Raw genomic sequence first — 27,313 nt, 5'->3', positions numbered from 1 at the left:
TATTGTACCTATATCATCAGTGGTTGGATAGAACTGAGAACATGTACCTAAGGTATCTGCATACTAACCTAGACACATTGTATGATGGATATCTACCATCAGTGACTTGATGCCATCGGCAATTCTCTCTGCATATTACTGAGTTTTGCTCAGGAGTTGTGTAACTTTGATATTGATGAGCCAAGTCTTCAATTCTGCCAGTGTTGTCAAATGACATACAAACATCATCAGTAACATGTAAGTATGATACCTGTACACACTATTGAATAATTATGTAGTCCTTAGATTAAAGAATCAGACTTTAGATTGCTTTAGAAAAATTCATATGATACCTGTACACACTATTGAATAATTATGTAGTCCTTAGATTAAAGAATCAGACTTTAGATTGCTTTAGAAAAATTCATCTAGTTTCTAGTAGATATAGATACATCTAGTTGGAAATGGTAAGGAGTTGGAAATCTAATAGCATACATACTGATTCAGCAGGCGTCTACATCAGTAATCAGTAGGTATTGCATTAGAGCCACATGGTGTAAAACTGCTAGCACCATCATCATAACCCATAACCTATCAATTTGTTTCCAGATCCAGAAGCAAAGTATATCTACCGACCGACCTGGGTACCTACTTATTCGCAAGATATCACCAATTGTGCAGTAAAATGTCACTTGTTAGGTGATTATAGTGCCTCTGACTTAGTTCATACGTAAGGCAGGTACCTTATAACAGTAATGACACATTATCAGTTGATATTACGATAGAGAGTATTTTGGGTGATATTATCCATGAAAAAATGGTAGCAAGAAATCAGCATCTCTTTTGGACTATGTTCAATCTCGGAACGTTAGCCAGAACAGTAAGATTCAGAAGTCAACATTGATTTCCTCAAGTAACGTGTAGTCCCAGGCCTTACTGTGTTGTACTTTACATACACCCTGTGTTTAAGGTTGACTGCATGCGATCTGAGCATATTACCTATTCCGAGTGAAGTTGAATTTGCCAAGACCAATAGGTACTGCTGTAGGTACAACTTCCCCCATTCTCGTTACTTCAATCTCTTTGGTACCTTGCATGCTAAAAGTGAAATCCATTCTGGGCTAATCCTTAGTGTGTCTACCCATAGGCAGAAAGGTAGACACTGTAGACATACATTCGTATGAATCTGTATTGTACCTACTAAGATTGGACCATGTATGTACCTATTGTGATGATCGGACTCCAACAGAGTTTCAACTGGTGTTACTACTTATATGATTTGTGATAACTCCATGACACTTCCAATTGCAGACGTTTGGATCAGAATGGCACAATTAAGATCCAAAATGTCGAAATCACTAATAGGTCTTATTAAATTGCATAGCTAGAAATATAACAAATTGTCTCTCTATATCCAAAGCTAACATTTCTCTCGGTCCTAGAAAGATATCTTTTACTTACTAACTCCTCTAGTAGTACCTACTTAGTACAACAGTATTCTATCCATGATCTGAAGAGGCTCTCACATGAACTCAACTCAGAGAAATATCTTGCTCAAAGTTCTCTGTGGTTTTTAGTATTTTCTGTACCACTTGGTGATCAGTGCTAGAGTTTTGTTTACACTAAAATTACATTCAATATTTCTTGTGTGGAAAAATATTTACAATGTGAATATTTTGAAAGGATTGTTTGTGTTTCTGTTACATAACGTTTATATTCACACAAAAAAAAGGTAACTCTTGTGTGGAAAAATATTTACAATGTGAATATTTTGAAAGGATTGTTTGTGTTTCTGTTACATAACGTTTATATTCACACAAAAAAAGGTAACGTTGAAAGTTGAAAGTTCTACGGACTTGAACCGCCTGAATAATAGTGGAAATGGTGTTAAAATAATTGACTTTTGAAAAAAATTGTCTTGTAATAGGAACACCACCATTTCTTTTGAAAACGTTTAGCATTTTAGATCGATTTTGAAAAAGGCTCATTTATGTTATGTAGTCTTCAGGGACAGTCATAAAATTATCTGAAAAAAATTGTCTTGTAATAGGAACACCACCATTTCTTTTGAAAACGTTTAGCATTTTAGATCGATTTTGAAAAAGGCTCATTTATATTATGTAGTCTTCAGGGACAGTCATAAAATACATAACGTTTATTTTCACACACAAAAAAGGTAACGTTGAAAGTTCTACGGACTTGAACCGCTTGAATAATAGTGGAAATGGTGTTAAAATAATTGACTTTTGAAAGAAATTGTCTTGCAATAGGAACACCACCATTTCTTTTGAAAACGTTTAGAATTTTAGATCGATTTTGAAAAAGGCTCATTTATATTATGTAATCTTCAGGGACAGTCATAAAATTATTGTGAGGTAATTTTTCATACCAGGTATGCCTACATTCCTACTTAGTACCTAACTTGGAATTTGCAAACCAATAAGGGCAATATCAGAACGATTACTAAAATTAGTTTAAAAGTGAATCTTAACTCTTAAGAAACCATAGACTCCATAGAGTAATAAAATTGTTAAAAATTCCTCCATTGCCCCACGTAGAGTATTACTTAGCACTTAGCATACGTGGATATTATGTTTTCATTGACACATAAATCGATCTTTATATCGAATTCAACTTATACAAAGTCTTTGGTGAAATCCTGATTATCTTCAAAGTATTCATGTAGGGCTCACGTAGGTACATACATAGGAAATCCCTATAAGTTCTCAAAGGAAGATTGCCTAGTCTTACAAGCAGATGAATTGACAGATGGATAGTAGTAGCTTTGTGCATGTGAGTGGTACCAGTGACCACCGCCAGCCATAGCCCTAGCCATACATATTAGACTTGTAGCATTCAGAAGACGGCATCCATACAATAACAGACCCAACCTATCTACATCAGGTAAACTCATAAAATTGCACATTAATTCTCATACTACCAAGGTCAAGGCCTGAATACAAGACATATGATAGTGTACAAGACTACTGCCAGCGTTGATTCAGTAACGAATCCATTTCTGGTCTAGTTTTATGTAAGAACTGTAACGTGACGTCACAAAATGAGAAGGTTGAAATCTTGATCACAAGCTTAGAGCCGAGTTCCCAATTTCTTCCATTGCCTTTATATCAAAATCACTTAGACATCAGACTTCTGAAAGACCTTTGTTCCCAGACAAGTATTATGGGGCTTGTAACACTTATCGATCCAAATGATCGGCCTTGGATCAAAAATGAAGACAAAATAAAATAATAATAAAGGAAGGACGGACTAACAAGGCAGACAGGAATCAGGGCCAGAGTTGTCCGAAACAAGGAAATTAAAACACTGTGACCTACTTTACCCCTGACTTGTAGCTTGTAGAGGGTTTGAGACTTTAGAAGACTCCAATTCTAGTCTAGACAATAAACACCTAAGAATACCTATGAGGAAATTTTATTAACATGTACATTATAGACATTGGTGCTAGAATCTAATACTACTTACAAACCTACATCAATTAAAATTTCATTTATAAAGGAAGATGTGAAGAAAACATACTGACTTCACACCTGTAAGTTTCAATTTTCATTACCCTACTAACCCAAGCCTTTTGAAGTTTAAGATGACCCATTTCTCAAACTAAAGTACCTATCTATATGGGTAGATGACTGTACGATCAGCAAATCAGGATTCCTTAGCATAATTATCTTTGTGGATAAATGTAAAGTAGGTAGTCCAATTTCTAGTACATGTAATAGGTTTCATTTTGTCCGGTATGTATGTAGGCTGCAAGCTTTATACAAACCAAGAGAGAGAGTCTTGTAAAAAAACTGGGAAGTCAGGACGCATTTTTCACGTATTTACGTAGATACCTACCTATAGCCTATAACAGGGCCAAGTATAAGTAGGTATCCACGTAACAGTTGTTCATTTCTAGGTAATAGAATGTAGTAGATCTTTCATTTCTAAGTAATAGAAACCCTATAGCGACTATAGCCTATAACAGGGCCAAGTATAAGTAGGTATCTACGTAACAGTTGTTCATTTCTAGGTAATAGAATGTAGTAGATCTTTCATTTCTAAGTATAATAGAAATAGGTCGTTCATTACTTACTAGATAATAGAATAACACCCTGCTACCTTATTGGCGTTCACAGAACGGCCGTTTTGCTAGATACCTACCTAGGTACTACCTATACAGTTGATCACCCTATAAGTGTACAAGACTACTGCCAGCGTTGATTCAGTAACGAATCCATTTCTGGTCTAGTTTTATGTAAGAACTGTAACGTGACGTCACAAATTGAGAAGGTTGAAATCTTGATCACAAGCTTAGAGCCGAGTTCCCAAATTCTTCTATTGCCCTTATATCAAAATCACTTAGACATCAGACTCTGAAAGACCTTTGTTCCCAGACAAGTATTATGGGGCTTGTAACGCTTATCGATCCAAATAATCGGCCTTGGATCAAAAATGAAGACAAAATAAAATAATAATACAGGAAGGACGGACTAACAAGGCAGACAGGAATCAGGGCCAGAGTTGTCCGAAACAAGGAAATTAAAACACTGTGACCTACTTTACCCCTGACTTGTAGCTTGTAGAGGGTTTGAGAATTTAGAAGACTCCAATTCTAGTCTAGACAATAAACTCCTAAGAATACCTATGAGGAAATTTTATTAACATGTACATTATAGACATTGGTGCTAGAATCTCCTAGGCACTACCTACAAACCTACATCAATTAAAATTTCATTTATAAAGGAAGATGTGAAGAAAACATACTGACGTAGTTCACATACCTACACAAGTCTAGAAAAACTGAGGCGTCAATTGGACCAAACTGTTTTACGTGGTAAACAAGATGACTTAATTGTGATAAAACATAGCAGGGCCTTCAATGAAGACCAGATGAACCTTTCTTCAAGATGGTCTTTCATAAGAATATTGTTGGAAACCACCTTACTCTTGGCTAAATTCTTCATCTCTTGAATGTTGATGTCATATCCAATATGGATCAATACTGTCTATATTAGGATCCTCTTTCCTGATTTCATTTAATTATTAGTTTGGATAGAACCTTATGTAAGAATATTTAGCTCACCTACCTACCTATAAATGATAGTAAGGTGCTTAGGTTACTTATCCAAGGTTTATTGCAGAACATATCTCTTTCCATTGATATTTTATGGGAAACCGTCCCCAATGTCCCCATTTCCATTAAAATACAATTGGGAGCCTGCTACAAAGGCAACTCCTCTCTCTTATATTCACAACATCATAAAAAAGTAAAAACTAATTGAAAAGAGTATACTGCAAGCATTAGAAGCGTACATCGCCTTTTCTACTGTATAACCTTTTTTACCAAATTTGTGTGTTCGACGAGACTTTCGTTTTAATCGTCCCAAGGCAATTTTGGACGACTATGCCTGTTAACTCCCGAAAACACCAGCTATTTACGTTTCATTACCCATCGATCTTGTCAATTTAATTGTAGATTCGTCTATAGTGAATGGAACTTAGTATATTGGAGCTTACTGTTAATTTTCATTTGTTCAATATATTTGTGGAAAGAAATCAAGGGTGGTGTTTGTGATTGGTTTACTTAGTTCCCCTCTGGAATCCCAGGTTAATTCGATTGTGATATCGTTGTTGTAACATGGTATGATTATGTGAAAATTTGTTGAATATGGTTAGACTTACTTCAAAGAACCATTCAAGTAAAGTGTTCAGAAAAAAATCTTCATCTCATTTCGGTTTTTCAATTAGGTACTAATATCAGCACTTTTCGGTGCTTTGGCAAAATCTGCATAAACACAACAGTCTTTCCTCGAGCCTCAACTTGAACACCCGTAGGTAACCAGACATCTCGAATTACTCTGACTAGTGTACACTGAGTAACTTCCATAGACTCTCTATAGCCACATTATCAAACTTACCTGTAAGAAATCAGCTGGTAAGTTATTCAGACTCAGAATAACGAATTATTGCAATCAACAGACTGGACCCTCTGTATCGGCAGCTCAATGGTTTCACAGTGCATACCTATGATATTCTGCCACAGGGTTCTCTTTGGTTTGGTATTCACACATGAAGTACGCTCAGTAAGCTATGCATAAATAGTTCCATGATACAATCATTGAATCACGTACATTCCACCCGTCTGATGGTCAAAAAACACAATGTCGGCTGTAACTTGGTTATCACATTCTCACACAGTTTCTCATAGTTTCTTTGGATCTTTGTATTATTGTCAATATTGTCATTTGTTATTTTGTGAAGTTTGATTCAAAAACCCCATTCCCTGTCGACTTAAATGTTCTAATTATTTGAAAGTTGCATAGAAAGAATGCTCGATAAGTCGATATCATGCTGGAATAGAGTTTCCAAGTTACAATATTTTCTGGTAGCCAGTATTTTTAAATTTGTAACGTGAGAAGGAACTGTATATATTCTGATTAAAAGTTGATGAGTGTTTCAGAGTTTTCGTCATGTGATGGGGGTCATTATTTTACATAGTTCTTTATAACAAAGCATTAGGCATGTTCTCTTGCCGATGTTTCTGTTATCACTTTGTTAATGTACGGCTTACTGCCTCTTCATTGTGGAGGTTTTTAGTCAGAACATTAGATTATTATTATGATTCTTCATGCTTACTAACTTCGTCTTGTCATTGCCATGCTGATAGATACAGTGGTATACTTTGTACATCCAGCCTTTTATAGTAACCCATTGTAGGTATTTAATATTAAAATGGCTATCCAAACAATGAGCACCGAGCAGTGTTAGAGACATGCGAAGGTCAGGCATAATTTTCTCCTGGAAAAAGTTTCTGTAGTACAATGTGCTAGCTCTGTTTACGCTGTGCATTGTAAGAACTTTGTCTTGTTTCATATAATCACATTTTTCATTTTTTTTTTTTTTTTTTTTTTTTAATTCCATGACGCCTTATAGGGGCCTTGTTTAGCACCTTTTCTAATTGACTTCTAATACAGCTGATTGAACTATAGATACTGGGACATAAATTGCTCCAGAAATTCATTTGCTGTTACTTTTCCGCTGGGTATATTGAGGAAGCATTGCTATCAGCACACACCCATCTGTGTTCTCCGAGATATCAGATAACATACTGCACTCCAGCATTGACAACACATAAATATCGTGAACGTCAATATTGTGTGTTTATACAAAATATAAATTTCTAGATGATACCTTGTGTAATTTCATATGAGAGTTATCCAACCTGGGGTTTGGAGGGGAGTCTAGCGAACTGTTTTCCTGGAAGTGGTCCAGGAAAACAGTTCGCTAGACTCGCATGCTAACGAGAAGTTTAGGAACCACTGAGCTGCAGTATGTTGCTAAATTGCGATAAGACATAAAGATATAGGGTATAACCAGTTGACACGTATGTGAATTATATCTTAGTAAAAAGTACAGAATACATTTTGACTGTTTATCTGTATTCTCAGTCTTAGATCATGACTAATGAGGCGAAATGACATTTTGTTTTATTCAGATACCTACCTACAAAAGATGGATAAGTAGTCAATTATTATAACAATAGGCAAAGCTAACGATGGACAACTGCTATGCAAATGTAAACTAGTCTTTGATATGCACGTGAATTCAATATTATCTTTGATCGAATGGTCGCAGGATTCATCTAACGATTCAACAACTTCAAACCTCATGTTGGTATACCTACCTACCTTCCAACAAAAACATCATTACTTTGATTAAGTTAAATAATAATAAAATCATATTTATATTTTTATGTCTTGTACAATGTACATACGTGATGGTAGCCGTGGTACTCGTATGTATGAGTACATAATTCACATCCTCTCACCAGTACAAGGAAGTTAACATTCGTTACAATTTTATTGTTCTACCCAATGAAATACTAAGTAGATAACAAAATAAAATAGACAATTTGCTAGAACTCTCTCTCCTACATTTAGCACTGTTAAGAAAGGTCATCGAATTAGCTATCAACAGATAATAATAGAAATAGCAAACACGAGGAATGTGATTGCAGTAGGGCTTACTTTTACTTCCACTGTTACCTGGCTTGGCAAGGACTTGACATGCACTCCTAATTGATTATTATTGGCATCGTCATGGTTTGGTTCTACTTTTTCCGTCCGCTCTTTCTAAAATAGAAGGTTATTTGAGATTTCTATCGTCTCTCTACGTTCAAATGGGCGAAAGGTGTTGACAACTAAAAGCTTTTATCGTCAACGGCTAGCAACTCTCAGAAGACATTCTCTGCTTGTTTTGGTACTTCCCTTTTTAGAAATTAAGAAAATGTTCAATATTCACTGAATAAACATTTTGTTTGAGAATATAAAACCAACAGACAACAATGAGCACAACCAAAAAACAGACGATGAATGAGAACAATGTCAGGTGTAACTTGGTTATCACACTTCTCACACAGTTTCTCATAGTTTCTTTGAGATCTTTTCTTATTGTCAATATTGTCATTGTTATTTTGTGAAGTTTGATTCAAAAACACCATTCCCTGTCCTAAATAGTTCTAATTATTTTGAAAGTTGGATAAAAGATGCACTTAGTAATTGGAGCTTACTGTTAATTTTCATTTTCAATATATTGTGAAAGAAATCAAGGGTGGTGTTTGTGATTGGTTTACTTATTCCCTCTGGAATCCCAGGTAATTCAATGTTGATATCGTTTTGTAAATGTATGTTAATGTGAAAATTTTTGAAGTATGTTAGACTTACTTCAAGAACATTCAAGTAAGTTCAGAAAAAAATCTTCATCTCATTTTCGGTTTTTCAATTAGGTACTAATATCAGCACTTTTCGGTGCTTTGCAAAATCTGCATAAACACAACAGTCTTTTCCTCGAGCTCAACTTGACACCTAGGTTACCAGACATTATACTTTGACTAGTCTACACATAACTTCATACTTTTCATAGCCAACATATCAATATACCTGTAGAATCAGCTGGTAGTATTCAGACTCAGATTAACAATTGCAATCGAACAGATAGACCCTCTGGATCTGGAGTCAATGGTTTCACAGTCATACCATGATATTCTGCCACAGTTCTCTTTGGTTTGGTTTACACATGAAGTACGCTCAGTTATGCTATGCATAAATAGTTCCACTCTTTTTCCGTCCGCTCTTTCTAAAATAGAAGGTTATTTGAGATTTCTATCGTCTCTCTACGTTCAAATGGGCGAAAGGTGTTGACAACTTAAAGCTTTTATCGTCAACGGCTAGCAACTCTCAGAACACTTTTCGGTGCTTTGCAAAATCTGCATAAACACAACAGTCTTTTCCTCGAGCTCAACTTGACACCTAGGTTACCAGACATTATACTCTGACTAGTCTACACATAACTTCATACTCTTTATAGCCAACATATCAAACTACCTGTAGAATCAGCTGGTAGTATTCAGACTCAGATTAACAATTATTGCAATCGAACAGATAGACCAATGAGCACAACCAAAAAACAGACGATGAATGAATTGGGTTTATGTCAAGTACATGAATCATACCTATTTATTCTTGGAAAATATTAATTTAACGAAATTGTACACAAATGAGATTGACCTTCCTACCTCCAAACACAAAGGAAATTTAATTTTGCAGGAAATGGCAAATTGTTAGACATGACGTCATCATAATTTCAGCAATGTGTATACCTACCTACCAAAACGTGTAGCGGTCAGATTTTGTATATTGACTGGGTTAACATGGTTCGCGATGTGAAAGGGTCAAAGTAAGAGCAGATTTCATTCGATTTAATTGAAATTAATTGGTCAATGACCTATACCTACCATTCAGACCATTTAGCTGACCAATTGATAACAAGTTTGATCTTGATCATGGGTGAATCAACATATTAATATGAGTGGGGACTGTACTGTAATAGTTACGATGAAGTATTTATTAAGGTAACCTAACCAGTGTTTGCTAACCAGTACTGGTATCACCTTCTCTTAGAAAATAAAAGTTATATTTTTTATCACCAAATCAAAACGATTGGAACAGAATGTTCCCTACAACCGAGCTTGTTTTCATTTTCCTAGACACGTAAGTAGATTCTAAGATGTATTTCCATTCGTGTTATTATGCCATTCTGTCGTCACCACAGCATTACAAGAATTTCCAACATACATACCTATCATTTTCCAATACTAATGACTTTTTCTTGTCACTTGTAATGACGCCACTGGTCGCTACTCATTTAGAAGTGGCTATTCTCAGTTTAGTTGTCCTCACAAAACTTGTAGGTACCTACCTACTTACAAAACTAGAAAATCTGGTGTACCTACTCAAAAAACTTGAAATAATCTAGACATTTTCAAGAAAAAAGCATAGTTCTGCAATAGATATACCGAAGTATTCTGCCTAATTACTGCTAGGAGGTAGTTACAGGCTTTTTTTTTCATCTCCTCCTCCATCCCTTCTTTTTCTCGTCCTCTCCTTTCTTTTTCTTCTTCTCCTTCTTCTAAGAGTTCTTGTCTTTTGTGTTGAGAAGACACCTCTACCTATCTCTCTCTCTCTCTCTCTCTCTCTCTCCATATCTTGCTTTCTCTCACGTCTCTTCATAATGTATTCTTTATTTTGTGTCAAGTTTTTCCTCCTTTTTTATGGGAAGTAGGGAGTATACTTTTTTTATCCTTCTTCCCAATTAAGAAAGTCGAGATGCAAAGTATGAATAGCGACTATTCCCTCCCCTCCCTACCTCTCCCTTTCTCCTCCTCCTCCTCCTTTTCTCTTCCGTGACTTGTGGACAGGAAAAAGGCTGGTGGATGTGATAGGGTGTGAAAAGATTTTTCGAATCAAATGAATTTCTTATGCAGGATTAAAACAGGTCAATTTCGACTGAAATAGCACATACCCAGGTACTCTGATTGTGAGTAATAGTTGCCTAGAGGAACAATTTGTGTGACACATCATTCACTTAGAGAACCCTCAAACTACAAGAAAGACATTAAAACTCAAGGTTATTCCTGACTTTTGAAAAGCATGAAACATTCATATTTTATAAACATCTGTAAGCTATATTATAATCAACTCACTTGTTTTATTTAATTAAATCAAAATTTTCCGAAAGCTGAAGGAATGTACGAGTACATATTTCTTCATTTTGCTAATTTTGTACGGTACAGTGAGGGGTTTGAAAAGCATGAAACATTCATATTTTATAAACATCTGTAAGCTATATTATAATCAACTCACTTGTTTTATTTAATTAAATCAAAATTTTTCGAAAGCTGAAGGAATGTACGAGTACATTTTTCTTCATTTTGCTAATTTTGTACGGTACAGTGAGGGGTTTATATTATACTATTCCAGCTATTCCTGCATATAGTTTGTATATTCATAGTAAGTGAGCTTTTTATTTGAATGCATCTACAGATACAACAGTCCAATAAAAAATGCAATGTGTCTGGTAAAAATTCTCCAGGAGTTTCAGCTAAACAGAAAATATGAAAATAGTGGTTCTTTTTTTGTGGCACTTGATTTATTTTGGGAGGAACGACTTGGCGGGGTCTTTTTTATGCCACGAAGTGGTATTTTTTGGGGGGTATTATACTATTCCAGCTATTCCTGCATATAGTTTGTATATTCATAGTAAGTGAGCTTTTTATTTGAATGCATCTACAGATACAACAGTCCAATAAAAAATGCAATGTGTCTGGTAAAAATTCTCCAGGAGTTTCAGCTAAACAGAAAATATGAAAATAGTGGTTCTTTGAATAATACCTACGTATTTTATTAGGTATACTTACAAGAAAGCTTCTGGATCAACAGAGGTGATGTAGTTGAGAGACAGATCAATGTCCAACAAATATTTCAGAGTTGAGAAGGAATCCCTTTTGACACTGGTTAGCAAATTGTCACTCAGCTCCAGGGTTCGAATCTTGATGTCGTCAGGGAATGGTGAGATGGTAGTCATGTTGTTGGAATTCATGTTCAGAATGTAGACATTCAAATCCAACCCTTCCTTGGGAATGTCAGTTAGGTTCAAATCGGAACAATCGATAACCCAATTAATCCGGAAATAATGACAGTCACATTCCTCCGGGCAGTCTAACTGTTCTGCCAGCTCACAAGATAACTGTCTTACTGTCAGCAGCAGTAGACACCCCACTAGGGCTTGGAGTCCAATAAAGTTTCGAATGTTCACCCCCATATTAGACTTTAGGTACTTTTTTATTAGTATTTAAATGTATATTAGGAACTTTTATTTTCGTTCGAAAATTTAATACTTCAGAGTGAAATCATTTTCCTTTCTTGGTTGTTCGCGCTGCTCATGTATTATTGAAACTCATGTTTTGTTAATTCTTTTGATGTATCTGAAACAAACAAGGACTGTATCTAGCAGCATGGCAATACAGACGAAGTTAGTAACATGAAAGAATCATTAATAATAATTAATGTTCTGACTAAAAACCTCCACAATGAAGAGGCAGTAAGCCGTACAATTAACAAAGTGATAACAGAAGACATCGGCACAGCAGAACATGCTAATGCTTTGTTATAAGACTTATGTAAAATATGACCCCATCATGACGAAAACTCTGAAACACTCATCAACTTTTTAATCAGAATATTTTCTCTCACGTCTCTTCATAATGTATTCTTTATTTTGTGTCAAGTTTTTCCTCCTTTTTTATGGGAAGTAGGGAGTATACTTTTTTTTATCCTTCTTCCCAATTAAGAAAGTCGAGATGCAAAGTATGAATAGCGACTATTCCCTCCCCTCCCTGCCTCTCCCTTTCTCCTCCTCCTCCTTTTCTCTTCCGTGACTTGTGGACAGGAAAAAGGCTGGTGGATGTGATAGGGTATGAAAAGATTTTTCGAATCAAATGAATTTCTTATGCAGGATTAAAACAGGTCAATTTCGACTGAATTCCCAATTAAGAAAGTCGAGATGCAAAGTATGAATAGCGACTATTCCCTCCCCTCCCTACCTCTCCCTTTCTCCTCCTCCTCCTCCTCCTCCTCCTCCTCCTTTTCTCTTCCGTGACTTGGGGACAGGAAAAAGGCTGGTGGATGTGATGGGATGTGAAAAGATTTTTTCGAATCAAATGAATTTCTTATGCAGGATTAAAGCAGGCTAATTTTGACTGAGATAGCACATACCCAGGTACTCTGATTGTGAGTAATAGTTGCCTAGAGGAACAATTTGTGTGACACATCATTCACTTAGAGAACCCTCAAACTACAAGAAAGACATTAAAACTCAAGGTTATTCCTGACTTTTTTCTTGTAGGTAAAATTTAGACCGCTAGCCTATACATTAGCTAAGTCAACAAGAAGTTCATATTATTAGATTTGAAGATTATACCATGTAATTCACACTAATACTTACCTATATCTGTAGTACTTATCTGTCAAGTAGGAATAAATCTAAATTTACATGACATGAGGATTTCAAAGTAGAACCTCAGACACTGAGTTTTGAGGTTTGAGGCACAGCCGCATAGGATACATTGTTCACGCTAAGTCAACAAGAAGTTCATATTATTAGATTTGAAGTTTATACCATGTAATTCACACTAAATACTTACCTATATCTGTAGTACTTATCTGTCAAGTAGGAATAAATAAAAATTTACATGACATGAGAATTTCAAAGTAGAACCTCAGACACTGAGGGATGTTTTGAGGTTTGAGGCACAGCCGCATAGGATACATTGTTCACTTTGAGTTCAAAGTATGCGTCCATTAAGTTTGTTACCTGAAAGCCCCAAAGGCCCTGGGAGCCAGTAGCTTGTACATGAACCTTTGAACAGTTTCACATCAACTCTAATTGTAGCTCTCTCTCTCTAGCCTTTTGTTCTTTTGTTTTGTTATATTATGTAAATAAACAATCAAAACACTGACGTATACTCCCTCAACTCTCTGTCTCTAGGTATTTTTTTCTCTTTTGTCCTTTCCTTTACTCTCTATCCCTTCCTCTCTCTCTCTCGTTCTCTGCCCTTCTATCACAATCTCTGTCTCCTTCTACCTCTCTTCTTTCCTCCGTCTCCATTGGTTCTTATTCTCTCGGTACTAATATCAGCACTTTTCGGTGCTTTGCAAAATCTGCATAAACACAACAGTCTTTTCCTCGAGCTCAACTTGACACCTAGGTTACAAGACATTATACTTTGACTAGTCTACACATAACTTCATACTCTTTATAGCCAACATATCAAACTACCTGTAGAAGCAGCTGGTAGTATTCAGACTCAGATTAACAATTGCAATCGAACAGATAGACTCTCTGGATCTGGAGTCAATGGTTTCACAGTCATACTATGATATTCTGCCACAGTTCTCTTGGTTTGGTTTACACATGAAGTACGCTGTGGCAGGGTCACCCTGTCTACAATGATAGGAGAAATCTGTGAGAGTTTATGTTGTGTCACCATATGTTACTCAACATCACAATCATGACATGACATTGTCTACTCAGCAGATCATCTCCTCTCTTCTCTCCTTGTCTTTCTCTCTTCTCTTCTTATATCCTTCTCTTCCGTTTCTGTCTTGTCTCCCCAAATTTTAAAACATGGCTTCCCTAATGCGTCTTCCTTTCTGCCCTCCTCATTTCTCCCGGGAAATGGAGACATATTCTACATTCGTTTTACCGGGAAATCCTAGGTTTACCCGCTCCGCTCTCCGGACTTATCCTGTAACAGTTATACCTAGAATCATTTTCGACCTTGGTTAACTCTCTGTCTCTAGGTATTTTTTTCTCTTTTGTCCTTTCCTTTACTCTCTATCCCTTCCTCTCTCTCTCTCTCTCTCTCTCTCGCTCTCTCTCGTTCTCTGCCCTTCTATCACAATCTCTGTCTCCTTCTACCTCTCTTCCTTCCTCCCGTCTCCATTTGTTCTTATTCTCTCATTGTAACATTGTTCATCTTGTATTACTCATCCTCCCTCAATCTCTCCCTTTTCCCTCCATTTTCTCCCCTCGACTTTCCCTATTTATTTTTTCCCTCAGATGTGGCAGGGTCACCCTGTCTACAATGATAGGAGAAATCTGTGAGAGTTTATGTTGTGTCACCATATGTTACTCAACATCACAATCATGTCTACTCAGCAGATCATCTCCTCTCTTCTCTCCTTGTCTTTCTCTCTTCTCTTCTTATATCCTTCTCTTCCGTTTCTGTCTTGTCTCCCCAAATTTTAAAACATGGCTTCCCTAATGCGTCTTCCTTTCTGCCCTCCTCATTTCTCTTTTTGTGTAGGATGGTTTAAAATAATCGGTGAGAAGAGTGAAATACATTCCAGGATTATTCTAAGGTACCTAATACCCACTGTAATATTTTTAAACGTGTTATGGCAACATTGTTCATCTTGTATTACTCATCCTCCCTCAATCTCTCCCTTTTCCCTCCATTTTCTCCCCTCGACTTTCCCTATTTATTTTTTTCCCCTAGATCTCTCCCTCAGACGTCTGAGATAGAGGACAGTATATAGTTTGGGAACCCATTATTTCCAAGTCCCTCAGGGCGGACAATGTTTGTGACTATTTTTTCCCTCTCTCAATCCTCAATGTTAATTACTCAGCATGTTTCGCCAAGTCGTCAGCAGAACTGTATGTCCTCGAGGGAAAGATTCGCCAATTAGTCATTGACAAAGTGAGTTACGTTGGGTTTTAGATCCCAAGACTTGTGTCTTGTGTAACAACCAGGGTCGACGAAAGAAGAAGAGAAGATGCCAATAGGCCGATTTTTTTCGTACGGCAGCTTTACCGTGTTATGGCATTGATTTTTTTGTGGATTCCTGTTATTTAGAAATATTCAGTTAATATATTTTGTATTTCTTTTGTTGCAGGGACAATCCTGGTTTGATTACCATAAACCTCAATGCGAATCCCATTCAACCTGTGGAAGGCGCATTCCTTGTCGCTCGTTCCCTACTCTATTTATACATGCAAGAATGTACTCTGAGTAAAATCAACCCTCAGTTCTTTACCAACCTCACCACACTGAACAAATTGGATCTGTCTGGTAACCCACTGAGAATCATTGAGCCCGGTGTATTTGATCCATTGACCAGTCTGGAATATCTCATGTTGAACCGATGTAACCTAACATACATTTCCCCATCAGCTTTTGATAATTTGAACCATTTGAAGACTTTGGAACTTTCTCAGAACAAATTGAAAAGTCACATCGATTGGACATTGGTATTAGGTAATCTTGGAAAACTAGATACCTTGGACTTGAGGCAATCTGGAATTTCCAATTTACCTGATAACGTTTTTGCTAACAATACTTGGCTCAGAAATTTGAATCTAGCAGAAAATGAGCTCATTGATTTAGATGTTGCTACAACGCTGGGGCAGAATCTTGTTCATCTCGATAGCTTGGATTTATCCAACTGTCATTTGAAAGGACCCTTATCTGAAGATGCTTTTGTTAACGCAACCAAACTTAGAACTTTATATTTATCCGGAAATCCCTTATCTGCAGCAGATTTATCTGTTGCACTGAAACCCTTGACTAAATTACATCGACTGTCTTTGAGAAACTGCGGACTTAGCAGATTACCAGCTAACACGTTCCATCGTTTCACATGCCTTCAGGAGTTAGACATCTCACATAATCCTCTAATAGATGCATTCACTGCACTCTTATCACCATTAGAATCTCTTGAACATTTAGATATGGGTTACAGTAACTTACAAAGAATATCGAGATCAACATTCTTAAAAATGACATCATTGAAAACTTTGATTCTGTCAGGAAACAAACTGGAAACATTGGAAAGCGGCCTTTTCCAGAATCTGACTCACTTATCAGTTTTAGAGTTGAACAACTGTGGATTAACCAGACTCAACGAAACAGTATTCCATGAGAACTATACCTACCCAGATTTGGAAGAACTAAGACTTTCTGGTAATCCTCTTCATGTTCTACCAGACTCAACGAAACAGTATTCCATGAGAACTATACCTACCCAGATTTGGAAGAACTTCGACTTTCTGGTAATCCTCTTCATGTACTGCCAGACTCAACGAAACAGTATTCCATGAGAACTATACCTACCCAGATTTGGAAGAACTTCGACTTTCTGGTAATCCTCTTCATGTACTACCTACAGGAAATTTATTACCACCACAATTATCCAGATTGCGTTCTCTTGACCTCAGCAGATGTAAGATTGATTATTTACCACCCAATGTTTTTAACAACACTAGAAATATCACGAGCTTGAATTTGGCAAATAACAATTTGTCCATGACTTCGGAGTTATCATTCCAATTCTTAGATGTTCTTTTGGAACTGGAATCTCTTGACTTATCTAATAACAACTTAACACACATATCACCAACCGTGCTGAGACACAACCGAGCGATCACTTCTATCAAACTGGTTGGAAATCCATGGAAGTGTGATTGTAACATTGCGGACATGTGGGAATGGGCAACTAGAGAGAAGGGAGACATTGGTGTTCTTGTTGGCTCCACAACACCTACAGAAATCGGGTTTGGAGCTTCCAGAAAGAAGAAAGGTCTGGTTTGTTACTTTGATATCTTCACAACTCCAACACGCAAACGTCCAGGACGAGAGCTATTTGCCAGCACCAATAAAACTTGGGCAAGATATGTTAAAGAAGCAGACTGTCCTTCTAGCAAACTCTTCCGACCACCTCGAACCAACAGTCGCAAAACAAGAGCTGCTCCTAGTTATATCAATATGGAAAAGCTAAACTCTAAATCATTTCTAACTTTGGGCAATTTTGGATTAATTTCTGTGGGCGTCATCATTTTATCAGCTATGGTTTACTTCTCATTCTATGCCCGTCACCTTTACCGAACGAAACAACAACGAATTCGAAGGAACACGTTCAAGTCTCCTTGTGCAAGTGATGATGAAGATGTAAACGAAAAAACTCCTGCGAGTTATGTAAAGGGAGGTGATATGAAACATCTGAGGAGAGTTGCTAAGTGACCATCTAATAAGCACATGATGAAAACCAATTTTTGAAGTCATGAATCAAAAGTAAAAGAAGCAAAGTAACTCATGTAGCATTTCAAATGATTTGAGCTAAATGTAAATATTGAATACCTAAACTAATTTTATTGTATTGTTCTTCTAAAAGGGCAATCACCTATTTCAGAGATCAAATCTCAAAGACTGTAATAATTAGGGATAATTAATAAAATTAAATTTGTTTTATAATAATTTATTTACTTTACCTTTTCTTTCGTACGTTTTGCTTTATAAGAAGAAAATTTAATTTTTAGAAACCTTTTATTTTTTTTATTTACCTACTTACAAACATTGTTAATTTTATTTTATTTATTTTGTACATAAATACTTACCTACTACTCGTACTTTGAGCTTTCGACAAGATTGACTGCAAATACATTATTAGGTATGTAGCGCATTATACATGTAGATATGTTTTTGTAGGTACCTAATGTAGATAGGTACAGGTAGGTACATACTGCATAAATATAGGTCGCTTATAGAAAATTGTACCTGCTACCTATATTATTGTGAAATCAGTAGATAATTTTCTATGGTGTTGTAAAAAAATAAGTATCTCTATCTGGTATATGGTAGGTACATAAATCAACCAAACTAATTTACGCATTCATAGCACTAGTCTAGACGATTTTTTGCCGTATTGGGGCATTACATAGGTATTCTTTAACCACGATCGAATAAACTACGGGCCAAAAAATTCCCGGAGGGACGGACCCAGCTTGTCCCTCAGATGTCTGAGATAGAGGACAGTATAGTTTGGGAACCCATTATTTCCAAGTCCCTCAGGGCGGACAATGTTTGTGACTATTTTTTCCCCTCTCTCAATCCTCAATGTTAATTACTCAGCATGTTTCGCCAAGTCGTCAGCAGAACTGTATGTCCTCGAGGGAAAGATTCGCCAATTAGTCATTGACAAAGTGAGTTACGTTGGGTTTTAGATCCCAAGACTTGTGTCTTGTAACAACCAGGGTCGACGAAAGAAGAAGAGGGGATGCCAATAGGCCGATTTTTTTCGTACCGCAGCTTTACTGCACTTCTCAGATAATAAAGATGGATGCCTTGTTTGTACAATGGATCCCTCGTATATTCTTCTTTGGATTAAGAGAAAAATGGACTGATAGCTTAAAACACCTTCCTTTCTTCCTTCGTTATCCTCTAGTTACTATATACCTAAACAGCTACTCTGCATCAGAACGTCCCCGCTTGTTAGAAAAATGAACCTGCGATTTTTAATTAGTCATTGACAAAGTGAGTTACGTTGGGTTTTAGATCCCAAGACTTGTGTCTTGTAACAACCAGGGTCGACGAAAGAAGAAGAGAAGATGCCAATAGGCCGATTTTTTTCGTACGGCAGCTTTACGGCACTTCTCAGATAATAAAGATGGATGCCTTGTTTGTACAATGGATCCCTCGTATATTCTTCTTTGGATTGAGAGAAAAATGGACTGATAGCCTGAAACACCTTCCTTTCTTCCTTCGTTATCCTCTTGTTACTATACCTAAACAGCTATCTACTCTGCATCAGAACGTCCCCGCTTGCCAGAAAAATGAACCTGCGATTTTAAACCAGCGGTAGCACAGCTCTGAGAAAGAGTAAAAGACATTAACATCTACCTTCTGTCACGGCTAACGCTCTCGAAGTTGGCAATCGACCACTGCTCTACAATCTACAGCATGTAGTTAATAATAATTATTTATGTTATGACAGTTTGATCTAGACTGCTCATTTGCTACTGACGTGGCATTCATGTGTCAATGTCTGACACTCTCTCTCTCTCTCTCTCTCTCTCTCTCTCTCTCTCTCTCTCTCTCTCTCTCTCTCTCTCTCTCTCTCTCGTTCTCTGCCCTTCTATCTCAGTCTCTGTCTCTTTTCTACCTCTCTTCTTTCCTCCGTCTCCATTGGTTCTTATTCTCTCATTGTAACATTGTTCATCTTGTATTATTCATCCTCCCTCAATCTCTCCCTTTTCCCTCCATTTTCTCCCCTCGACTTTCCCTATTTATTTTTTCCCCTAGATCTCTCCCTCAGACCCTCAGCTTGACTAGCAGGTGCGGTGCTAGCATCATCAGCAGTTGTATCAGCGGCCAAAGCAAAAGCCGTGAGGAATAAGCAGAGGACCAGGGTTTTCAGCATTGTGTGATCTTATGGAATAAGATGACTGCAAAAATAAAACGGGGAGAAGCAACTTTATTTTTAGGCTAGAAATGTTAAGCAACTTTATGTTTAGACCCACGTTGGCACAAGAAATTTTCATACTTCTCGTTTCAGGCTTACCAAAGAGCCACAAACATCCTTTTAGACAACTTTATGAGACTCCAATTTTACTAGCAGTTAGGTACATAGGTACATACATAATTACATAAGGATTGAAATAAAGATTCCTTTAAAATACTTGCAATATTGTAGGTACTGCAATAATAGCTGTGTCATTGCGATTCTTAGGACGAAATTCGAATCAACATGTAGGTAAATATTTCCTGATATTCCAGATTTTAAGCTCAGGCTTCCTCATTTCCTGATGTGATTACGGCATCGAGGGATAACATGTAAATATTTCCTGATATTCCAGATTTTAAGCTCAGGCTTCCTCATTTCCTGATGTGATTACGGTTCACAATGCATATTTCACTTCCGTTAAATGAATTTTCTTCCGCGCCGTAAAGTTCATAGCGTAACGTCATAGTATTACGAATAATATGAAGACAAACATTTAGGTTTTTATGTTTCGTTAGTCGAGCGTTCTGGATTTTGAATGACAGAGCAAATTTGATTATCCTCTTCCGAGTATGTAGGAGGCACTTAGGGAGGCAAAAAATATTTATGAAAGAGAATAATGTACCTTCCTAGTACTAAAGGAGTCATATACATATTAGATTGTTCTCAAATCTTAGGTTTTGTCCACACATGGTCGACCGGCCATCGATCGACGTCGATCCAAATGGATTCACAATAAATTCACATGGATCGATGATCTATCGAAGGCCGTCGACTATGTGTGGACACACCTTTGATTTGTAAATGGCAAAAAAATTGATGCTTTCAAATAATGGCTATAGGTACGAGGTACGGACTACATAAGTGCCTACGTGCATTTATGTAGCTAAAGCGAATTCAGTGGTTTGTGCCTATACCTTCAAGTCTTGTTGCCAATTCCAAGTAGGTGTTATGCTAACCATGACGAATTTGAAGTGACCCTGTAAATACAAACCATTAAGAACAGGGATTGTCAATTATCTAGGATACCTTTTCTTCAAGCACAGCAGGAATCCCCTACGATTAAATAATCGAACATATGAGTAGGTACCTATAACCTACCTGGCCCATGTATTTTACTACTCATATGTATTTTACTACTCATACGTTCTTCAAGCACAGCAGGAATCCCCTACGATTAAATAATCGAATATATGAGTACCTATAACCTACCTGGCCTATGTATTTTACTACGCCTAATATGTATCTCAGATGCGTCAGAGAATGTTGACAAGTATGTTCTTAGCTATAGCCAATGAAGATTGGCCATTTAGTTATAACTTATTAATCTTTTAGGCATCTCAGGCGAACATTCCCATATCACTTCATTTGATTAACTATAGTAAAATTGTATTATTGGTATTAGTTAGGATAATCTTGATTTGCAAATAATCAAAAGAACATCTTGTGGATATCTATTTGAAAACAACAATTCTTGATGTAAATACTTTCCTTCCTATGGAATACGAAAGTAAAAACGTCAGTCAAGTGAAAGATAGAAGAAAGAAAACAAACACACCTCGAATCGCATTCATACATCGAACTTGTCACTCATTGAGTATGGAATCATTGTTGAAATTTTTGGCAACACTATTGTATCATGGGACGAAACCTATTTAGCATACAATTAATTCAACCCGTACTTAGTACCTTAATTTTTAGCTATGCCATTTCTCACACCTTGGTTGCTGTCATAGATTTGTCGAGTGGATGATCGGATGTTTCTATGGTTTTCTCTTCAAAACAATGCGAAAGATAATGAGTGAAATCGTCAATATTGTTTGATCTTTAAATGCAGGGCCGGAGAGAATATTTGCCGAGTCCTCTTTCTCCATCTCATAAGCAAGAGCTCTTACGAGGCAAGATGTTCTGGAGAGTTGAAGAAGAGTTTTAAGAAATAGGCCCCTGATATTTTAGGTAGGTACCTACTTGGATGGAAGAAATTGTCTTTGATTGAATCCCACCCATTGATTGAATTTCAATAATAAAGAGTAGGTATTACCTATTATTAGATCTAGATTATTACCTACTATGAAACATCAAGATTATGAAAAATCTGGTGTGAACATCACACGACTTTCCTTATCCTATTGAATGATGCTTGTTTGAGTATTCTTTTACTCTTTTACAACTAACCGTTTTGTCGCTATAGCTGAAAACCACCAAAAAACGGTCGAAATCTGTCCAAAAGCGGTCAAAATACCGCCAACCGCAGCACCTATCTCAACCAAACGTTTTTTGTTGCATCCTTGTCACATTTGTGAACTACATACCAAATTTCAAGTCTTAGAAGGACCACTTCTCAATTTTCCCATTTGCTGAAGGGAAATATGTAAATGGCTTTGAAAGTCGTAAGTTGTATGAAAAATTCCCTGACACAACTGTGTTGTCCTATTCCTATCCCGTACTTAGGTAGGATAAAGTCGGGCCCATTATCCTTGGACTTAGGACCTTACTCGGAAAGTGGTCTGGGTGGGTAGTGGGTACCTTTGGTAGGATAAAGCCTGACCCGATTATCCTTTGACTAAGGACCTTAGTTGTAATCGGAAAGTGGTCTGGGTGTGGGTAGTGGGTACCTATAGCACTTGGTTACTAAGAAGATTTCAAATTTCCCAAATACGAGAACGGATATCCTCTTATCCTACCTACCTACTCAACAAGAAGTCATCGTGAGATTGGACATGAAAAGGATTTGATAAAAAACTTTAATGCGAATTCATTCTTTCGAAACAAAACAAATTAGTTCTATTTGCGGAAAAATATAAATAAATGAATAACCAAGGTAAACATATTTACAGGAGCTATAAAATAGTAGAGGTTATAAGAGACCTATAAAATAATACAATAGTTCAGTCATAATATCAGTTTAAAAGAGGTATTATTTGTCAGTCTTAAAAAACCTAACTAATACCTGATATTAATAGAGGTCGATCCTTTAATTTGTACTATACATGTGGGAGAATAAAGCAAAAGTAAAGGGACCTTCGCCCTGTAAAAATGGGGGTAGGTAGTAATAGTAAAATTTTGAGGCACCTTTACTTTACGGAATTTAGGTATGAGTTAAACCTAACTAATACCTGATATTAATAGAGGTCGATCCTTTAATTTGTACTATACATGTGGGAGAATAAAGCAAAAGTAAAGGGACCTCCGCCCTGTAAAAATGGGAGTAGGTAGTAATAGTAAAATTTTGAGGCACCTTTACTTTACGGAATTTAGGTATGAGTAATGCGGTGAACAACTTACTGGTCCAATTTTAAAGAGGTTATCAACCTCTTTAAAATAAAATTAGGTGACCTTAAGCTATAACAATAAAATATCTTTAGAATTTATTAAAAAACCTAACTAATACCTGATATTAATAGAGGTCGATCCTTTAATTTGTACTATACATGTGGGAGAATAAAGCAAAAGTAAAGGGGCCTCCGCCCTGAAAAAGGGGGGTAGGTAGTAATAGTAAAATTTTGAGGCACCTGACACCTTTACTTTACGGAATTTAGGTATAAGTTATGCGGTGAACAACTTACTGGTCCAATTTTAAAGAGGTTATCAACCTCTTTAAAATAAAATTAGGTGAGCTTAAGCTATAACAATAAAATATCTTTAGAATTTAGAGTGGAGATGTTCCCATTTAATAATAGAATATCTGGAGAATAATTTGAATTCCCCAGATCAAATTGAAAACGAGGACGTCAAACAAGTTCAAATACAGAAACACACGTTTCAAGTAGAAGTCAAAGAACAGGATGTTTTCCAAGGAAAACATATCATTAAACATTCTGCTTGTATGATTTTCCTTGGAAATCAAATTGGATTTTCCCGCGTGTCCGTCAAGGAGGGATGGACTTTCGTTTGGAAACTTTTCAGTTGAGTGCTTATCGTCTTCTACGAGTTTTGTCTTGGGATTTCTCCGAACTGTGAATGGCGTTGGGGTGGTAGGCTTTGCTTGCGTATTTGTCGTAGGCAGCGTTCAGCATCTTCAAGATGGGTCCGACATATTCGAGAGATCTGGGAAAGGAGAAATAGATAAAATAGAGCACCTACAATTTAGTGGGTGTGTTGATGAGTGGTAAATAGTTACATAGGTAAAAAAGTAGATAATGTAGGGATACAGGGAGAAAAACTAGGGATTAGATAGGAGGGTATGGAGGGGTAAGGCTAAAGGAGGGTAAACGCCGACTCCAAATAAAATTGGGAAAACGTGCAGTAAAAGGAGAAGAAGAAGTTGATAAGTGGTAAATTTGATCTTGGGATTTCTCCGAACTGTGAATGGCGTTGGGGTGGTAGGCTTTGCTTGCGTATTTGTCGTAGGCAGCGTTCAGCATCTTCAAGATCGGTCCGACATATTCGAGAGATCTGGGAAAGGAGAAATAGATAAAATAGAGCACCTACAATTTGGTGGGTATGTCGATGAGTGGTAAATAGTTACATGGGTAAAAAAGGTAGAGAATGTAGGGATACAGGGAGAAAAAATAGGGATTAGATAGGAGGGTATGGAGGGGCAAGATAAAGGAGGGTAAACGCCGACCCCAAATAAGATTGGAAAAAGGTGCAGTAAAAGAAGAAGAAGTTGATAAGTGGTAAATTTGATGATTATTTATTGACTCTAATTTGTTTACCTACTTCGATACGGAATTGGTGAAAATAATGGATACCTATATTATTAGGTAATATGTAAGTACCGGTTTTATAGGTAATTAGGTAATTACCTATTTTCTATTGCGAGTGTTTTCATAGTATTGCGATTGACTGCAAATACATTATTAGGTATGTAGCGCATTATACATGTAGATATGTTTTTGTAGGTACCTAATGTAGATAGGTACAGGTACATACTGCATAAATATAGGTCGCTTATAGAAAATTATACCTCCTAACTATATTACTGTGAAATCAGTAGATAATTTTCTATGGTGTTGTAAAAAAATAAGTATCTCTATCTGGTATATGGTAGGTACATAAATTAACCAAACTAATTTACGCATTCATAGCACTAGTCTAGACGATTTTTTGCCGCATTGGGGCATCCGCTTTTCGCTACTGGGGCTGATCTCGTCAGATTATTATTGTTTTCCCTATTTCACCTTTTATATCAAATATCTACACAATAATATAAATATTATTGCGAATCAAAGAATCTCATTCCTTTTCCATTTTGTGTTGGTTCCTGTTATTTCGCATAAATTTCAAAGTCCGTTTGGTATACTTTAAGATAGCTAGATTCCCAATTTACTTTATCATGTTTTAATGTTAGTCATGTAGGTATCACCTTCTCTTAGAAAATAAAAGTTATATTTTTTATCACCAAATCAAAACGATTGGAACAGAATGTTCCCTACAACCGAGCTTATTTTCATTTTCCTAGACACGTAAGTAGATTCTTAAGATGTATTTCCATTCGTGTTATTATGTCATTCTGTCGTCACCACAACATTACAAGAATTTGCAACATACATACCTATCATTTTCCAATACGAATGACTTTTTCATGTCACTTGTAATGGCGCCACTGGTCGCTACTCATTTAGAAGTGGCTATTCTCAGTTTAGTTGTCCTCACAAAACTTGTAGGTAGGTACCTACCTACTTACAAAACTAGAAAATCTGGTGTACTCAAAAAACTTGAAATAATCTAGACATTTTCAAGGAAAAAAGCATAGTTCTGCAATAGGTATACCGAAGTATTCTGCCTAATTACTGCTAGGAGGTAGTTACAGGCCTTTTTTTTCATCTCCTCCTCCATCCCTTCTTTTTCTCGTCCTCCCCTTTCTTATTCTTCACCACCTAGCCCTAAATCTTTAAACTTGAAAATTCCTTGCTTTGCCTGGGATTGAACCAGTATCCTCCTGTTTATCAGACGGGGACCTTGACCACTAAGCACGAAGGCAAATAGCTGAACAACTGAGCATTTCTCTATCAAAACTTTCTGCTAAACTCTACCATTTATCTCTCTCTCTCTCTCTCTCTCTCTCTCCATATCTTGCTTTCTCTCACGTCTCTTCATAATGTATTCTTTATTTTGTGTCAAGTTTTTTCCTCCTTTTTTATGGGAAGTAGGGAGTATACTTTTTTTATCCTTCTTCCCAATTAAGAAAGTCGAGATGCAAAGTATGAATAGCGACTATTCCCTCCCCTCCCTACCTCTCCCTTTCTCCTCCTCCTCCTCCTTTTCTCTTCCGTGACTTGTGGACAGGAAAAAGGCTGGTGAATGTGATAGGATGTGAAAAGATTTTTTCGAATCAAATGAATTTCTTATGCAGGATTAAAACAGGTCTGATAGGGTGTGAAAAGATTTTTCGAATCAAATGAATTTCTTATGCAGGATTAAAACAGATTAATTTCGACTGAGATAGCACATACCCAGGTACTCTGATTGTGAGTAATAGTTGCCTAGAGCCTAGCCTAGAGGAACAATTTGTGTGACACATCATTCACTTAGAGAACCCTCGTACTAGAAAGACATTAAAACTCAAGGTTATTCCTGATTTTCAGCAAGAGCTCTTACGAGGCAAGATGTTCTGGAGAGTTGAAGAAGAGTTTTAAGAAATAGGCCCCTGATATTTTAGGTAGGTACCTACCTACTTGGATGGAAGAAATTGTCTTTGATTGAATCCCACCCATTGATTGAATTTCAATAATAAAGAGTAGGTATTACCTATTATTAGATATTAGGTATTACCTATTATTAGATCTACTATGAAACATCAAGATTATGAAACAGAAAGGCCTTCTCTTTCTTTTATAGCACATTGCATAGTTAAAATGATTTTAAGGCGTACATAGAAAATTTTCTTGAAGGGACTCCATACACAGACGAAGATATTCTTCACCACCTAGCCCTAAATCTTTAAACTTGAAAATTCCTTGCTTTGCCTGGGATTGAACCAGTATCCTCCTGTTTATCAGACGAGGACCTTGACCACTAAGCACGAAGGCAGATAGCTGAACAACTAAGCATTTCTCTATCAAATCTTTCTACTGAACTCTACCATTGGGTTTGGGCACTGTTCTGGAAGGGGTGAATTGGGGATGAAAGCGGCTCGCAGATAATATTTCAAATTCCCTAGAAGAAGAAGAAGAAAGAAAGAAAGAAAGAAAGAAAGAAAGAAAGAAAGAAAG

General features: G+C 36.7%; 2 protein-coding genes across 2 annotated transcripts in view; one reads left to right on the top strand and one right to left on the bottom strand.

Moving 5' to 3' along the window:
- LOC103519705 (leucine-rich repeat-containing protein 15) overlaps positions 1-18,137 on the top strand; it is a gene marked incomplete at its 5' end in the record, with an annotated part of 32,289 nt that extends 14,152 nt beyond the window's left edge. The window contains 2 exon segments of the mRNA XM_026831204.1: positions 15,777-16,864; positions 17,043-18,137. Coding sequence (XP_026687005.1) covers positions 15,777-16,864; positions 17,043-17,899 — 1,945 coding nt within the window. The 3' untranslated portion in view covers positions 17,900-18,137.
- Positions 11,704-12,297, bottom strand: LOC113471791 (leucine-rich repeat-containing protein 3-like). The gene has a single exon (XM_026831210.1). The coding sequence runs from the start codon at positions 12,139-12,141 to the stop codon at positions 11,734-11,736; it is 408 nt and encodes a 135-aa protein (XP_026687011.1). The 5' UTR covers positions 12,142-12,297; the 3' UTR covers positions 11,704-11,733.
- Positions 18,138-27,313: the final 9,176 nt, after the last annotated feature.

The sequence above is a fragment of the Diaphorina citri genome, unplaced genomic scaffold, assembly GCF_000475195.1.
Source record: "Diaphorina citri unplaced genomic scaffold, Diaci psyllid genome assembly version 1.1 scaffold67, whole genome shotgun sequence".
Lineage (NCBI taxonomy): Eukaryota > Metazoa > Arthropoda > Insecta > Hemiptera > Psyllidae > Diaphorina > Diaphorina citri.
The sequence above is the reverse complement of the archived record's forward strand: the minus strand, read 5'-3'. Positions and strand labels throughout refer to the sequence as shown.

What these genes read in the sequence shown, in the direction of transcription:
- LOC113471791 (XM_026831210.1), bottom strand. Translation starts at nt 12,141, where the DNA reads ATGGGGGTGAACATTCGAAACTTTATTGGACTCCAAGCCCTAGTGGGG.